This window comes from Anguilla anguilla, chromosome 9, assembly GCF_013347855.1.
Source record: "Anguilla anguilla isolate fAngAng1 chromosome 9, fAngAng1.pri, whole genome shotgun sequence".
Classification (NCBI taxonomy): domain Eukaryota; kingdom Metazoa; phylum Chordata; class Actinopteri; order Anguilliformes; family Anguillidae; genus Anguilla; species Anguilla anguilla.
This window is the reverse complement of record NC_049209.1, coordinates 15,372,158-15,390,283: the sequence shown is the minus strand read 5'-3', so window position 1 is coordinate 15,390,283 and position 18,126 is coordinate 15,372,158. Positions and strand designations below refer to the sequence as shown.

General features: G+C 38.4%; 1 protein-coding gene across 1 annotated transcript; it reads left to right on the top strand.

The window, feature by feature from the left end:
• The first annotated feature begins 11,710 nt into the window (after positions 1 to 11,710).
• LOC118235852 (kinectin-like) lies at positions 11,711 to 17,604 on the top strand. The gene is made up of 11 exons (XM_035433710.1): positions 11,711 to 11,769; positions 13,297 to 13,508; positions 13,789 to 13,866; positions 14,099 to 14,173; positions 14,454 to 14,528; positions 14,669 to 14,743; positions 14,934 to 15,002; positions 15,127 to 15,254; positions 15,707 to 15,847; positions 17,133 to 17,239; positions 17,521 to 17,604. Exons 1-11 carry the CDS (start codon positions 11,711 to 11,713, stop codon positions 17,534 to 17,536), a joined length of 1,035 nt encoding a protein of 344 aa, XP_035289601.1. The 3' UTR covers positions 17,537 to 17,604.
• Positions 17,605 to 18,126: the final 522 nt, after the last annotated feature.

Genomic DNA, 18,126 nt, shown 5'->3' with positions numbered 1-18,126 from the left:
TGTCTGATCGGAAAAGCTGTTGAAATTCCCCAGTGTTTGCACTGTAGGACACTATGCCATGTGTCTGCATGGAATGACTACCAGTACCTCCTTCACACCCCATTACACTGAGAGCTGAGCATTAGGGATTGCACTGTATTCAAATTTATGGCTTGCATATCCAAGTTATTTGCCATTAGGTAATTCATTGTACTTCAATCTGGTGCATATTTTAAAGCATGCCTTTATGCAAGCTAAATATCCATAGATACTGCAAAAATGCAAGCTAAATATCCATATATTTGATGTTTTGTTTTCTTATGTAACAAACGTTTTTAAAGAAATATATGCAGGAATTCATCAACATTAATTGCAATTGGCAATGTGAAGTCGTTTAATTGGGCGCTGGGTCTGATACTTTTAGATGGTGTTGGAGCCTGTCATATTAAACTCATTAAACGGCACTGTGCCTGCTGTGGCAATGTCACGCATGTCACATCATCTACAGAACTTGGGTTTAGCTCAGAAAAGTGAAATACTACACAAAAGAGGAAAACAGGACATGGGGTGCATTTTGCATCGCCAGTATTTGCATAATGACAATGCCAAAGTGCTTTAGCCTGGAATTTTTTTATTTTTTTTTGCAATTTAATGCTAGCTGTAATGGTGGCATTTAACATCCTTGTCAGCGTGCTGAGAACGACAGGAGTGAGAGCAGGACCAGTATTCTTCTTCTAGTATTGCTATTTCACAACATTACCACGATCAACAGGGAAAGGATATAATGCCAATATATACTCTCACAGACATCTGCGACTGGATCACAGACAAAAACTAAAAATAATTAATAATAATTTTTATTTTATTTCATGCAGTTTTGGAACAACTCAATATAGTTCCAGTTTAGTTTCAGTCTGTATTTATTTCAGTTAGCAAAATGTTTTTTTTTTCTTTCACACCACATTTTCAATTTAGTTTCAGTTAATGATAATAACCTTGTTACAGATCCAACGGAACCCTTTGCATTAGTTTTTCATTTACTGCCCGTGTTTGGATCATTCTTCAGAATGCTTACTCTTATACAACTGTGTATTTACATTTGAGTCTGAAAGGTTAATCAGAAGGGGTTAGCCACAGCTCTTGATCAGAAAGTGAACTGAACCGCATTAAATGAGGTCAAAAGTGCTAGATTACTGGACCTTGATTCTTGACCAAGCCATAGTCTGTGTGGCCTCCTGATGAATGTAATAGTTTTTTTTCCTGACTGAAGGCCTTGATCATCAACTCCCAACCAGGATGTTCCCCCTCATTAGCTGTAATGAACTGAACTGTTATGCAGGCACCAGCTTTGATCTCTGAAAGCAATGACATGTGGATGCCAGATCAGATGGTGGTTCATCACTGGGGTCCTAATCAATGTCTTCAGTGGAATAAATCTCCACCCGAAACACATAGCCAGTGCTGCCGTGAAAAGCACAAGGGTGTTCAAAACTGAAAGTTGAAGAGGGTAATTGTTTTGGGTTCATTTGCATATTAGTCACAGATTGTCCCCTCTCAGGAACAAAGAATAATTTATATAATTTCAGGTAAATAACATACAGTATGAGAATATAAAATCAAGACTGAATCAGATGCTGTGTTGCTTTAATATTATTGATTCTTTTGATGCAATGTTTTTAAAATATAAAAGAATTTGAAAAAATAAATAAAGCTAACTAGCTTTTGAGCTAGCTCTCTAGATAACTGTCCCTTTTGATGCCTGCATTATGTATGAATATTTGTGTAAGTATGAATTTATTAAAACTGTTAATCTGAACTACAATCTGAATAAAATGTGCAGACACTGTTGTCCACTGAAATCCATTATAACATTCACTTCTCATCCTTCATCTTTGGAGGTGCCCAGGCTGGGGCAGGAGAAAGGGCAAGAGAGCTTCAATTCAAATAATCTATCTCCAGCTTTATATTCCTAAATGTATTATGAATGAAATGTAGCTTACTCTATAACGTATTTCCCAGTAACTAGTTAGTAATAATAACCAGCAGGGTTGTAAACAGCTGATATTAATTGCTTACATGTGACATTTTGTGAATTTTTTAATTTTTTAATTTTTTGTCTGTAGAGGAGTTCTTGCACAGTACTGGAGCTCTTACAGAGGACAGTAGTTAATTGAAACAAAAATGAAAAGGTGACTTACTAGTAAAAATGCAGTTTATTAAATTAATTTTGGTAGGCCTACATCAACATGTATAATACATTCTCATGGTTATTAACCACTACATCACTATTCAGCTCTGGGCATGCTGCAGAACAAGCAGATGGCTAGAGAATGCAGCATCAGATCACACAGATGATCAGTGACTCCAATATATCAGATTGTCGGAGGAAATCTTCCGCTACATCTGATGCACGCTGAGGTTTGAACCGGATCCGGACATCCTGTTCCGCTTGTATACGTCCGTTATTATGAAAGTGGCCACTGCTGTACCAGCTGGCAATGACATCAGAGGGCAGAACTCCAACTAGTATGTTTTTTGCAAGTACAAACTCAGCATGCTCTGTGAGATCTCTGCTAGGCAGTAATCCTTTCTAATGCCAAAAAAGTGTCAAATGTTTAAAATATTAATTTATTTTTACTTTTCAACCGGACTGACATAGGCATTAATGAATGAACATTTTGGGGAGAGATGCAGGGTACCTATACAACATGAACTATTAGCAGCCTAATGAACATAACAGAAGAAGCTGGCATGCAATTGTACCAGAAGCTATAATATATGGGAATAGAATGTATTTGTTATCAGATTGGACATGGAGAAAGCAATGGGTCGAGTTTCCCACCCCTTGCTTGTGAATATAATGTAGGTCATTACTGTATCGCAGTCTACCCGCTTCAGAGCAGTGATTCCCGAACTTACAAACAAAATGACATATGAGGGTTTTCACAAGAATATGATATGCATAAAGGCAGCAGTAGAAAGTGCGTTTGGAAGTTTTGGTACCACAGTGAAAAATAACAATTGCCTTAACACTAGAAAGGCCAGAGGTGACGCCATTGAAGACTAAAATGCTGATTACTCCATCATTGCAAACGCAATATTTTCCTCCTTCCATGACTTTTCCTAAATAGCTGGGCTTTAAAAAACTGACTCATTAAAAAAATACAGGCATTTTGCACCATTTTCTTCACAAATCCCTCCTGCCAGACAATAGGTAACAGGTGCTAATACCCCAATGTGAATGAGTTGCTCTCTCCTCTGGCAACCTATTCAGCAACTGAATGACTGACGATTTGAAAACAATTGCTGGGTCAAGCGCTATCAAAATTAATTTCACACATATAATCACACAAAATTAATTCACTGCAATCATTTGATGAAGATGATTTACGTTGATTATTGACTTCAGTGTGGGGATCAATAATTGGGGGCATTGTAGTCATAGAAATTATGGGTTTATAACCGCCAACATACTTTCATGTTTTCACTGAAAGAGCGACTTTGGATAAGCGATGGATAGATTACAGGATGGCAAAATCAATTAAGCAAATGGGATGAGAGGAAGCACTGGAATTACAGATGAATGACTTCGTCATGGACCTCTGCATGCGAGCTGCATGAAAATTATATGAAGTCGAAGACAGAAGCAGCAGCCGCCAGAGCAGCCACGGTCATAGCATCACCTCGCACACCTATCACTTCTGGGAAGAAAGTGCAGTGCCAGGTTGGCAATAGCAGTCCGAATATGGCCAAAGACAACTGCGTGTTTGCAATTGATTGTGTGCTCACATAAACATCCAAAGCTGTGTGCTCCCTGTGGAACTGATGAGTAAGAAGAGAGAGACAGTACATATTTTGCTATGTCAAAATAGTGGTAGCAAAGGGAAGGGAGAAGCCAGCATAATTTGTTATGAGTTATTTTATTGTGTTTTGTATTTCTTTAAATACTTTCTTGCCTGTTTTGCACATTTTAGCACTTCTCTCAATGTATCTGTAATTCGCCTTGGTGCATTTTCACTTACCTATATAACAAAACCGATATAAATTAAAAAGAAAAATGTTGAAATTTATGCAGTCGTGACCTTTATTTCAAGAACATGGTTTTGCAACATAATGTTTCATAATCTTTATTAAATTACGTTGCTGTGGGTGCTGAAATCAATTCTGTAATGCTGGACAAGACTTGGTGGTTTAAGGTAGTAGAAATAACGCAGCCTTACTAGTGTTAAAGGAATCGACAACATCATCGTATTGGCATGCAGTGTACGTCAAAAACATGAATGTGCATAACACAAAACAGAATGAAACTCCATAGATTGGCACATGAATATTTCAACACTAAGAAACGAGAATGAAACGGCAGGGTCCACTACTGGACGCATATTTGCCTCCCTCAATGACCAGAGAGTAAATTAATAAACAAAAACATTGTGTCTTAGGCCTAAATTAAATCACAGTCACTTAAACTCACAGAAAACAAATTCAGCACTGATTAGTTGAAAATATGATTCAGTACCTTTCTCTGTTCCTTACTTCTTCCACATTATTCAGTGGAGTTTTTGACACTTTGTCATATTAGGACCTAAAATAAAGTTTTGTGAACCCAGTTGCCTAGATATTGTGTCAAAAACTACAATGGAAATGTCAAAATATCAAGCCTAATTGAATTTCTTCAATGCTGTAATTGCCTAGAAAATTGGATAATTAGAACTGCTTTTCCATTTATTTCTGTTTAAAGCTGGTTTCTAAAACGGAACCAAAAAATGTTACATGAACCATATGCACTCTTCCAGCCAGTAGTGGTGCCAGAGTTCCAATCATGGATGTAGCCCAGAAATTGCAGGTGGGGAGATTGCGACTGCGGACCGGGAGAGCAGAACCTTTCATTTTTGGGGGTACCAATAAAAAACTGTGTAACTAGGACACCCAGAACACAGTGTGCTGCTGCCAGTGTTTCTAGTTCAGAATGAATGCCTGTCAAGAGGCAGAAAAGACATCAGTATTGATGCTATCTAGTGCACATCTTAGAACTATGGAGTGTCTTAGGACTATGGAGAAGTTTCCATTACCTAATTGTAATTTGGGAGTTGGATTTTTTTTTTGTGTTGTAATTATACCTGCCAGTAGAGGGTGGCTAATAGTACGGTATACAGTATGGACCTAAAGACTTATAGTTACCATTATGTTACATTGTAGTCTATTGAATGTATTATTTTTAAAAAGCCTGACAATGTGTGACAATTCCATCAAAATGATAAGCCAAAGTCCCTTTGATGACAATGTCAACAGCAAAACATTATAATCAATAGTTTGTTTGTTACAGCAATAATTATGAGATAAAATATGATCATTCAAACTAATGTGCCATAAAAAGCCATTCTACTGCAGGCAGATTGTGGTGACCTACTTCAATTCAGACAAATGAAGTAAACTGTAAACTGCACTGTACACTTTGTGTGAGTGTGCATTTGCCAATTTACGATGTCACAAAAATCAATTGCTGAGCAAGAAGAATTGGCAATGCTACAACATTTCAATAAAATGGAGTTATATCTACACCTACTTATTTCTGTAAAATGTAGTTATTATCATACACAGTTCTTTTATTGTGCTGTTCTCAGCATAAATGCACACTTCTTATTATTTGTTAATTATACTTTCCCTTTTTACTGATCCACTCATCCATTTTGTTTTTCACTTTTGCAAACGCCTCAATGGATTTTTTTTGTCCTTCTGGAATAACTGGTATGATTAGTGGTTGATCAGTGTCCCCCGTTTCCTTGACTAATGCACTTGTGTACTGGTGTATGAGTTATCGCTGTGCCCCTGGACAAATTTTTGCAGGCCGGCCACTCCTGAAAAGATTCATAACTGTTCCGAGTGTTCTTCATTTGGAGATAATGGCTCTTACTGTGGTTCAGTTGAGTCCCAGAGCCTTAGGAATGGCTTTGGAAACATTTCCATACCAATATATATCAATAACTTGTTCAACAACACATTTCAATAACAATACTGTGGTTGTGGAACCGTGGTAAGGTTCAATCTTGAGGGAGATTTAGATTCAACAAGAATCAACCTGTTTGTGTTCAACCACCTGAATCTAATTATCAATTAAATTTGGTTAATTGGTTGACTGAGTAAATAAGTGGGAAATTATTTTTTTTTCACATGAGTCATATGGGTATTTGACATGGCTAATTATTTTATTAAGTAAATTAAATAATATTTTTAAAATGTGTTTTGTGTTTTCTGAGTTCCCCTTTGACTAAAATTACATTTTGTCTAAAAAACAAACCATTCGGCATAAAAAATACAATATTTGAGGAAATCAGGGAGGGGGCAAATACTTTTTTTCCACGGCACTGTAAATTGAAGACCTACCAGATAGACTGAGCTCAAAAATCTTGCTGTACGTACCCACAAACACAGATTCATTCATATTGGATGTTTGCATCCAGAAATGTAATAACTCATTATTGTTTTTTTTACACTAATTTATTTTAATTGCTAATTGCTATTTTAAAGATGTATGGACCCATTTTGGTATATAAGCATAACAAATGATTCAACTTTGCTTGAATGAGAGTCTCTGGAATCTCCTGTGGAACCTCAGCTTGAATCCCACATGGAGCAAGCCCCTGTACATCATGTCTGGAAAGCAGATCTATGTGAATTACAAGCCAGAGTCTCCTGTTTAGCCCAGTAGGCAGTGAACTGTTCAGGCAAATAATTAAAGCAGAGAGAGAGCAGTGTTCTATAATACACCATTGCAATGACAATTTTCTTGTATCAGCTCTGAACAAAATTATGCAAACCAGGGGATTTTTTTTCAACTGGCATGTAAATGTGCTACATTTTCCTTACCACAAAATTGAAGAGGCATATGCATGCACATGTGTTGAAAGTTACAAAATGTGTATTGACTGCATAACAGTTGTAACAGCTAATCCTAATTTTTCTGATTGATATATTTGCTCCAGTTGTAATGCAGTTCTGCAGTCTAAGATATTAAACATGAGGTTTAAACTCCAGCTAAGCATGCTACAATTTACCCAGTATGTTTTGTTAGAAATTTCCATAAATTTTCCTCTGATTTTGTCTGCAATTTTGGCAATTTTTAATTGGCTGTTATGTACATTCTTCTATATTCTACAGGACTGTTCTAGAGATGATCTAACCATTCCTCATAATGCACTGTCATGCATTGGAACCCACAATAATAACAGCATAAATCTCAGTGTCTCAATATAAGCAGTATACAATGTAAGTTAGGTGCATTAAAATGAACTGAATGAGAAAATGCAATACATTAATAATGAACAATTTAAAGCCTAGGTTAAAAATGTTTTAACAAAGTTCAAATTTATTATTAACCATGGTGTTATCCTACTGTGCTGCTTAAGGGGACTACCCCTTCATACCTTCAGACTATCAGACCTTGCACACCAGATACCTCCGTTATGCAACCTCTCAACATCTGGCACTCCCCCTTCTGAGCCTGCTTTTCACAGTCACATCTGTTGTGTGCTCGGGCCACTTGGTGGTAGATTCCTATGTTGGCCAGAACAGAAGAGACATTGCCCATCATCTTCTGACAAAGACTGGAAACTCACCTTAACCAGACTGCCTGCTGTTTTTCCATCTAACTTCCATGCTAAAATCACGTTACACAAAAACAGTACACTGCACACATGCACTAATAGTACTTTAATTAAATGTTAAAAAAAATATAGGGGTGTTCATTCATGGGGCAGAGTAATCTTAATGGCAGACTCCTCACTCATATAAGCCTGAGCCACAAGGAGGCATGGGAACTTTTGGTTTAGAGAGTTTACAGTCACCATGGTTGAAATCATCTTTTTTTTTGGCTTAAATTTGAATAGAGAGATTTATTTGAGTGTAATATATTACAACTGCTGCATGTAAAACAATACCATGTCATGGGGTTGAACCTGAAAGCTGCCCCTTAAATCCATTTTACGATTTATGTCTCTCAGAATAATGGAGTCTCTTTGTTCCACAAGAAAATCCTATTATTCTTTAAAAAGGATTTTGGTCAGTAATTGTACGATTTCAGAGGAGGAATAAACCGGATAAGCCACAGGTTTTTAAGTTTGAGTTACACTGCTGATCCCTGAAAGTATAGGCTTCATTTGCAGAAATGTAAGGGTTTCATCAACCATCATTTCTTGCCTTCATGTGTTAAACAGAAGGAGAATGAGCAATTTATCATACTAATACCCTATTTATATTAAACCTGTCAATGGAGTCATCTTGCGACTTCAGTTCATTCAAATGAGCCTTTCTTTTTTGGACAAAAAGTCCATCTTTATTTAAATAAAACCCACTGTAATATAGTGCAACAATATGTTGCTGTCAATCACATAACTTGAATATGCTGCAATAATGTAAATACAAGGCCTTTCTGTAAAATAAACGTTTCACTGCATAATTTTTTATGTATCAATTGAAACATCTGAGAATCATTTTTATTGTTCCCCATATATTGTGAAGTATTGCAATACCTTTATATTGTCTTTCAATATATTCAACATACAACACTTTTAACATATTCCATTTACCCCCAATCCATGTTAATACTCACCAGGGACATGCAGAGTGAATAGGGGGAGACATTTGGAGTTTATGAGAGTAAAAAGAACTGCAGGATTTTACCCTGTCACTTGTCTTTTGTTTTTCATTCATAACGCCCACCAGTGTGCCCGGAAGAGAACTTCCTTTTTATTGTAGAGGCAGTGATAAGGATGGCCTTGGATTGTGACCTTTTCCTAAAACAAAAGAAGCAATAAAAAGAGACCGTTGGGAATTAAAAGGCAACATGAATGTCTCAAGTCAAAAGGCTATTTTTCATCACCCATACTAGATTCAAACAGTCATGCTTAGTCATGGGTAGTGGTGCAATGCCACAGCCTGTTGGGTAGGAGAGGCAAGTATTAAGATTTAAATACGTGTAGAAAATATAGCTGAAATACTGTCTGAAAAGTCAAACTTCCATTTGGGGCATAAAAAATCTTCAAATTATATTAAAAAAAATATATTCTTGATTTTTAAATTGTCTCAATTAAATTGTGATAATTATTCATGATTATTTTCTGTGCTACTAATGAAAACAAAGTTGGGTTTCCTTTGACTATGTATTTCTTTATAAACTTTGCAGCTGTGCAATTCACTAATTCTTCCTCACCTGTGCTGAGCATGTTTGTGAATTTATTTAGCATTTCAGTTCAACTGTTACTTATTCATGTTTCTTTCTCAGTTACACACAAGTGTATCAAACACGGGGATGGGATGGGACTGGACTGAGTTTAAAAGCAAGCAAGGGATTATTCCTGCAGTGTCATAAAATATATTGTGAAGGGACAATGAAAGGGGAATGGTAGTCAGACAATGAGCAGGAGACTACCCAGCCAAAACTAGTTCTATTAATGCATCCATTAATGTGTCAAAAAAAGCATGAGTGCATGTTTTATCGTACACTGGGTACCATTGTTTTTTATTCATTTTCCCCTCCCTTGGATATGCACTGCCCTTGAACACTCACTGATTTCCACAAACTGTGAATCTTCAAGAAAATATGTTTTAAAGAGAAATTCTGGATTTATTTATTTATTTATTTTTACTTTGCTAATATTAGTAAATACAACAGTATATCAATGCATGGTAACAGCAGTTGGTAACCCAGTTGGCACAACTACACCAGTGTGTCCAGTGGCACATTTGCTGTGGCTAAGGTTGAGCCAGGTGATTAGGCAAGGAAACAAATTTCTGAAAGAAATTATGGAGCGCACATGTGGCCATGATGACTTTGTCCACATTTTTTCCCCATAAGTCACATCCCACATCTGTACACATCCCACTTGGAGGCTAAAGTGCGAAAGATATTCATAGCTGTTCTTCCTGTCCTTGATAGCTGTAGTTGTAGTTGTAGCTCCATTCGGTATGGTCATTCATAGCTGTCATCACTTGCTATGCTATTTCAGTCACACTTGGTATAGCATGTATCAGGCAACTTCCAGATTCATAGGTATCAATGGCAACAACTGTGAAACAATATTTGGAGTCAAGCAGAGAGTTCAGTACCACAGAGAAACGTTTGTATAATGTAGATTGGGAGTTTAATGGTGCCTCAATGAAAACTTTTTTTTGAGTATTTGGTGTATTTTCAACACTTTATTGCCTTACAAAAGAAAAATATCCAGTTGTTATTTTAACTGAGCAACATATTCTTGAGTACTCACACTACGCAAATACAATGAGGTAAGTTCCATAAAATAATTTGTGTTGTAACAGAGTGAAATATCCCTTTAAAGCCTTTAGAGAAGACGCAACCAAGAGTTTCATTACCTGCAGGTGACATCCTATTCATTTTATTTAAATTGTATGAAATTGGTCTGATTTCATACAACAGCTAACGTTACACAATTATGTTTCTTGACTTTTTATGAAATTAACATTTCCCTGCTGATTAACTGTGCAAAAACATATTAGCAAAAAGAAAACCAATTTTGAGTAGCTTTACCTTAGCTAGTGAGCCAGTTTTTGTTTCAGACACTTTATTGCATCCACAATTGTAGGTTTTCCTACAAGCTATTAATACTGTACCATATTTCAGTAACATCAGTAGCATACTGGCAGTCAGCAGTAGAAGTCTGAAACCCTAAACGTATGTACCATTACATACCACCATTAAGTAAGAAGGTTTTTTGTTTGGTCTGTGATATTAAGAAGTGATGCATGTAACAGAGTAACACAATTTAACTTCCACCTAGCTACTTAATTGTCACAAGTGGGTCTGAAAACTGACTGAGTCTGAAGTGTGGTTAACCCTTAAACAGGCAGGAGTGGAAAATGAGTTGTAAAAAATAATTTAATGTTACTACTTATCTCATTTGCACCCAAGTAAAACATTTCCACACATATTATTTTAATATGTTGTATATTTCAGATTTTATGAGTTGTATCTCCCAGGATACATTGCCCTATTAAGGTGTAAAAAGAGCCAAAATGGTAAACCTTTTAATGTTTTATTTGATGAAGAGAAGTGATACATTTTTGTTTTCCCTGGTCATTTACATCACACATACAAGTTTTTAAAATGATTTGATCATTTCTCTCAATTCCAGTCCAGTTCTAACAAGTGACTAGCAACCACATAAAAAGTAACGTAAAAACAAAAGTACATTACGATTCATTTTTCAACACTAACATTTTTCAACTGATTCAAAAAGGACAAGGCACATACAAATGAACAACCACCATGCCTCTCACTTCCTCTCTCTCATTCCTCCTCCTCCTTCCTTCCTCTCTCATTGTTTGTGGAATTTTTGGAAGCAGTTGCGTGGGCTTTTCCCGGTGATGATGCACAGACGAACACCACATTTCTGACAGGAGATGGTTGTCTGTCCATCTGGGCAGAACCTGCACCTTCCCTTGTCAATAAAAACTGGGAAGTGATCCACTTGATCATAGCGGACATCATTCACGGGTCTTGGGGTTGTTGGTCTTTGGATGCATCTGGTGGGCACATCCTCCTCCCTTCCCTTGGAGGGCCTTCCCTTCTTCTTTCCACCGTGGATAAGTGCATCTGCGACCTCCAGCCTGAATGTCTTGAGCTTTTTGTGCTTTTGAACACCAAGGCTTTTGGCATCTCGTGCGATACAGCAGCCATCCATTGTTGATGGCTATATCAGCCATTTGCCAAAAGAGGCACATGTACCACCGGTGGGATTTTGCAGGGGTGCGGTATAAGGCCACCAACATGTCAGCAAGGTGAACTCCTCCCATGTGGACATTGTATTGTGACACAATGTTTGGACAAGGAACACCAACCTTTCTTCAATTTTCTTTGGAGAAACACCTGACTTCTTTAAGACGTTGACTGTTTCAGGGTTAATAAACACTGACACATTGTATTGGGGGGTTAGTGTGAATGGGGCCTTAAGTGGTTCATGACTTGAATGTTTTTCTGACTCCCCAGGAAAACATTCAAGCAGCCTAGAATGTTCATGAATTTTAGCCTTTGTGATGTCATAATAGGGCCTTAGATGTTTATCACAACAATTATGGTCTCCTAGGGAAAAGTGAGCATCACTTTCTAACAGGTTAGAATTGTAAGATTCTTAGCCTCTATGATGTCAGAATGGAACCAGGAGTTATTTAAAGGATCTGTCTACAAATGTGAGCAGTTAGGAGAAAGAGCAATTGACAGGAGAAGACCAAAATTACAGTATAGATCAGAGGGATTTCAATGATTAAATTATCAAAAAGAGAGACCATCAGAATTTGCAGTTATTTACTTGGTGAGTATACACCTACTTTTCCTCAACAGAATGCACCCATGTATTTAAATTTACATTAATTAAGCCATTAATTGCATTAATCTAGAGATATGACATTTCTGTTTATTCAGAAATATCTACAGTCAATACATAAAAGGCACATTAAAGGCTCATTCAGTAATTTTGGACGTTAATTTAAAAAATGACACAGATGGCAACTAAGTATCTCAGTGGATCATACTCCATGGCATCTGACATCTTGCACTGGGCATCTTGGTAACCTTGGAAACAACTTTGCTTAGCCTTCTGAGCCTTAGTTGCTTTTGCAGTTCACATAAGGCTACTTTGGCAACATCAAGAAAATCTGAGGTAGTTAGGCAAGATTTTTGGCAAAACATTAACTAATTATTCATTTCTATATCTGTGAGTGATGAGTTTCCATGGTGAGGAGCTGTGAAAGGACTACAAAAACTCAAATATCAAAAACAAAGAAGAAGGAAATTCAAGACAGAAAACAAGACACCATGTGAAAACACCACACATTAAAACTCCAATAAACCCTTTTGTTTATAAAGAATATAATGCTATATACCAAGGTGGCAGTAATTCCAAACCAACAGAATTACTGCGTTACTACTTTCACTGTGTGCAGTACTGTTTACATGTCTAAACAGTCTGCCACATTTCTAGGTCAGGTTTGTAGCTATTTAGCTGAAACACTAAGATCATGAGCAGGAAACAACACAAGGCCAGTATAATTCATAATATCTTTAGAATTTAAATATATTTTGAACTCAACTTGCTGGTATATAGAAATGTAACAGGTTGAGTTGATATCTCCTATAGGTGGATTGATAATGTTACTGGAGGAGGCAATGTTGGCACAATTTAATCATTGATGACTATTGCATGTTGAGAACTGTACCCAAGCAGGTTAGCTTGCAATTAACAGTTGTTAATTTAGGCCAACAGTGCATTAATTGGTGCGCTCACCATCTATGGTTCTCTGTCCCTACAGAAAGCTCATGGAGCTATTGATTGTGTACACACTGATCACAGTGTTCATGTGCCGAATGACCTGGCTTGTCTTGAGGAAGACATCTTTACTTGAGAGGATCACCAGGAGGATAAAAGCAAGAGGATTAGTGAAGAAAGCAAATAAAAAGAAGAGAGCAAGGAAAGATGGGTGCGATCACCCGAACAATCACCCTAAAAAGAACAGTAAAACAGGTGAGGACATCCCTCTGAAAACAAAAAAAACAGGAACTGAAAACACTGTGTTACGTCTCCTTGCAAAATGACTGGCGAATATTTAAAAATGCCTGTTCATCTGCACAGAGAAATGAAAACAGTCAAAATGGTGGAGGCGTTGGTCGATTGCAGAGATCTCAGTTAAATTAGAGAAGTCAGTAATGAATTGCTTTGATGAAGCATTAAGCTGACTGTACTTTACCCATTAGTCTGCATAATCTTCTAGCTAATGACTCCATTGTATGTTTATCTCGAACAGACTCCAAATTGGAGAAAGATTCCACAAAAGCTAAGGATAAGCCAATAATAAACACTGCAAAGAAGAAAGCGGATAAAGGTACAAACTCACACTGATAGTTCCCGAGGCAACATGGTGATCTCTCCTTTACTAGTACTGCCAATTTACATTCATTTTATCCATTACAATGGGCTCATTTAGGCTAGACATTAATGGTAACAAACTGCATCAATGAGTTTTAGCATTTGTATTTTGGCCATTAGTGTCTGCAGGATCCTCTGGTGAATGAATCCATCTGCTATGTGCATTATTGTACATTTGTTCCCAACAGGGACCAAAATGGACAAAGAAACCACAAATTCAAGAGATGAACTGGCAAAGAAAACTTCAAAGAAGATGACAGATGGTAGGAACTCACACTGGCTGTTTCTCTATCCGAGACAATGGGACACCTACCTCCACTGAGGCATCGTGGCAGTCTCACTTTTCTGCGTGTTTCCATCCTGAAAGACAAGTTTAACAGTCTCTCTTTCAGTTGGCTATTTATGTTTACTTAATTCGTTGCAATAGAGGGCTTAGTTACCAGAAATGTCAGTGACTTAATTTGAATGCAAAAAGTTTGAGAGTAATTGTATTTTGCCCATCAGTCATATCTGCACATCTGCATTTTTGTGCATTTCTCTCAGACACAAAACTGGACAAAGATGCTGCAAAAGTGAAGGGCAAATTGGCAAACGCTTTGAAGAAAAAGGCAGACAAAGGTAGGAACTCGATAGAGAAGTCAGTAATGTAATTAATTCTACACTTAAAACTTGAGGGCAACTGCATTTTAGGCCCTGCAGGATCTTCTGGTGAATGACACTATATGTTATATGCATTATTGTACATTTCTCTAAAACAGAGGCCAAAGTGGACAAAGATGCCACAATCGTGAAGGATGAACGGGCAAAGATAACTTTGAAGAAAACAGACAAAGGTAGGAGCTCGCACTGACGTTCCTGAGACAGTATGCTCCCTCTCTCGCTATTGGCAATTTATACTCACTTCATCCAATACAGTGGAGAGCCCATTTACAACTGTAATGTCATTTATGCCAGATATCACATAACTGGTGGGTGATAATATGTATTTTTACAATTATTCTCTTCTGCATGTATGTCACCCAGAGACTAAAGTGGACCAGGCCCCTGCATCAGAAAAAGACGCACTAAAGTCCAAGTCCAAGACTGGCAAAGGTACTGTAGGAAGAGACACTCCTTCACGTTCAATGATAGACCCTGCTCTTTAAACCAGCATGACAATCTCTCTGTTTTTGTTAAACAACATGGTAGCCTGTCCCCCTCATTTCTGCACATGCAGGCAACAAAATTGAGTTCCACCAGATATTGGTCGGGCTGAGCACTCTGGTCCTGTCAGAGGAGGAGATGGCCAAAGTAGTGACCATCCTGAGGGAGAAGAACCCCTCCGTTCTGGGTGCTGGGGATCTGGTGAGAGTATAGGGAGGGTTTATGAAGATCACTTATCAGAAGCAGAGGGAGAGTGCAGGAACAGCAGTCATGGGTAGTAGAGGGAGGATGCAGGAAGAGCACTAGCAGAGGGAGGATGCAGTAACACCATGTATCAGTTGCAGTGGGAGGGTGCGAAAACAGCACTATCAGATGCAGAGGAAGGATATAGGAACAGCATGTATCAACAGCAGAGGGAGGAGGATGTAGGAACAGTACTACCAGTAGCAGAGAGAGGGTGTGAGAACAGCGTATATCAGTAGCAGAGGGAGGGAGTGAGAACAGCATCTATCAGTAGCAGAGGGCGGGAGTGTGATGTCAGAGCCGAGCGTTAGGGTGGAAGCGAAGGAAAATTTAAGTAGACAGATGTGCAGTGTGTATGTGGTTGTGGCGTTAGCGTGGGAAGTCCTCTGAGCCAGGTGACTCATTCCCAGGAGCTGAAAGAGGAGAAAATGAAGGCAGCACGGTTGGAGGAGCTGCTGACTGACCACCAAGGGGCAGAGAAGAGGGAGGTGAAGCTCCAGCTGGTGAAGGCCCAGGCTTCCTGCAAGGAGACAGAAAGCCTTAAGATGAGGGTAGGGCTATAACAGTGGAGTAATTTCCTCTTATAATGCCAGGTATTTACTGAATTTATCTCTGTTGAGCACCTTACTCAAGGGTGCACCTAGTAATAGGACAGTGAGCTATCTTACTTGTGTAAAGACACATGATTGGTTCACAACAGTAAGCATAGGATAGCTCTGCCAGTTTTGGGCTCCATGAAGCCTCACCCTCCCACCACAGGCAACAGCACAGCCTCACAAGGGAAACTGGTTACTTTTGGGCATGATTGTAAGGAGCGAGTAGTGTGTTGTATGGCTTGATTAGTGATGTATGAGGTGTGCTGTGTGTTTAATGGAGTGATTAGTGTTGTAAGCGGTGAATAGTGTTCTATGCAGTCATTAGTGCTTTATGGTGTAGTGTTGTTTGGAGTGATTAGTGTTGTAATTGATGAGTAGTGTTAAGGCCAGTTCAGACCAAAGATGCGAGACAAGACGAGATGGTTTTTTAACATCTTAGAAGAGAATCTAGTTAGTGTGAACTGCCCAGTTTTAGAATGTCTGCTGTCGGTGACTGGCTTCGTCAAAACTAAACATGTCAAATCTTTAAATCTGAACAAAAGAATACATCATAGGAGACACTGGTCAGCTTAACCAATCAATAAGTAGCACAGTGGATACCATTTATTTTTTTTAAATGGCAGATTTTTGGACTGCTGAGAGAGGGTGCTTTGCTTCAGCTGTTTGAAGAGAAACGAGTGCTATATGAATGTAGCACAAAACATTATTCTAACAGGATATCAAAAACCAATGCCCTGTGATGCAACATAATATGTTAAATTAAATTTTATCCTTCCTGGACTAGTGATTTTTTTGGTACTGTCTAATTTTATAAGAAATTTATTTGTAACGTTAGCGCTACTGGCAATATAACATTGCGGTAGCTACCCAAACAAGCTAATGTTAGCTAGCTAAGTGGTTCAATAGATGGAAAAGACAATATTAAAAACAAAACTGGGTAAGAACACACAGAAAATATAGGTGAAAGGATTAATGGCACTCAAGAATAATAATACACAACAAGCATATGGAATTGTTGTTATGGAAATGTATGTTTTCTCATCCCTTTGGTGTGGATTGACTCGCTTTAAATTGTCTTCACTGCAGATGTTTACGTTTTTTAGACTCATTGTCAGTCACGTTGTGCATCTTTGGTCTTAATTGTGCCTTTGTGTTGTATGGAATGAGCAGTGTGTTGCATGAAGTGATTAGTGTTTGACATGCTTATTTCTGCCCTCATACCCTGCTCTTATCTGCACAGATCAAACAGATGCCTGATGAAACATACCAAAAAATATCTCAACTGAAGTTAGAAAACACAATCTTGAAGGAAGTTGTTGAAACCACATGGAAAAGGATAAGGCAAACGTAAGTGCTCCGCTTATCCCTCACTGGTCCCACCCACAAACCCTACCTCTAACATCCCCACTGGTCCCACCCACAAACCCTACTTCTAACATCCCACTGGCCCATCCCTCGCTGGCCCCACCTACAAACCCTGCCTCTAACCTTCAGACAGCTGAATGATGTTAGCCAATCACACAGCTGTTTCCCTTTAGAAATCTTCCATGTTCTGGGAGGCTCCTCAGAACTCCACCTGCCAAGCATGATACTGCATCCATCCATCCATCTCTTTCTCTTTACTCCAGATGCAGCTGTCGCTGATAATACCCAGCAGTCTCTTCCCGTGCTGACCTGGATAAACTGTGCTGACCTGATGTGGTTTTTCCTCTCTGTAGTATTAGTCAAAATATGAATTAGTTTTCAATGGTATCTGTCATCCAAGCCTTCAAATAAATGTACTGTTTATGGTATAACTGACATCTGTGGTTCTTAAAAATTCCTTATCGTCCAGTACCATTTTTATAGTGTTTCATTACCTAACACCATTAGCCTCAAACTGGCTTAAACTGAGCTCTGCTTCCCAGCCACAACTGCTCCTTCATACTAGTTTTCCTCTGACACCATGACTGAGCAGCAATTAAAGCTTTTCCCTAACTATGTCTCACAATTAATGAGTTATCTGTTCACCCACTGGCTTCGTATGGTTTGGATTTTCTCAGGGTAGCTTCTCACATGCAGGTGTTGAGTCCTGACTATGCCAGTCCTAACTGTGGCCACAGCCCCAGCTAGGCAGTGCATTGTTGCCCTTAGAGAGTGTCACCCAGAGAGTGAGGGCTTTAAGCTGGAAAGAATGGAGTCTGACTGTGCCAGCGGTACATGAAGTGTACTCCTCCAGACTAATGACTGTACAG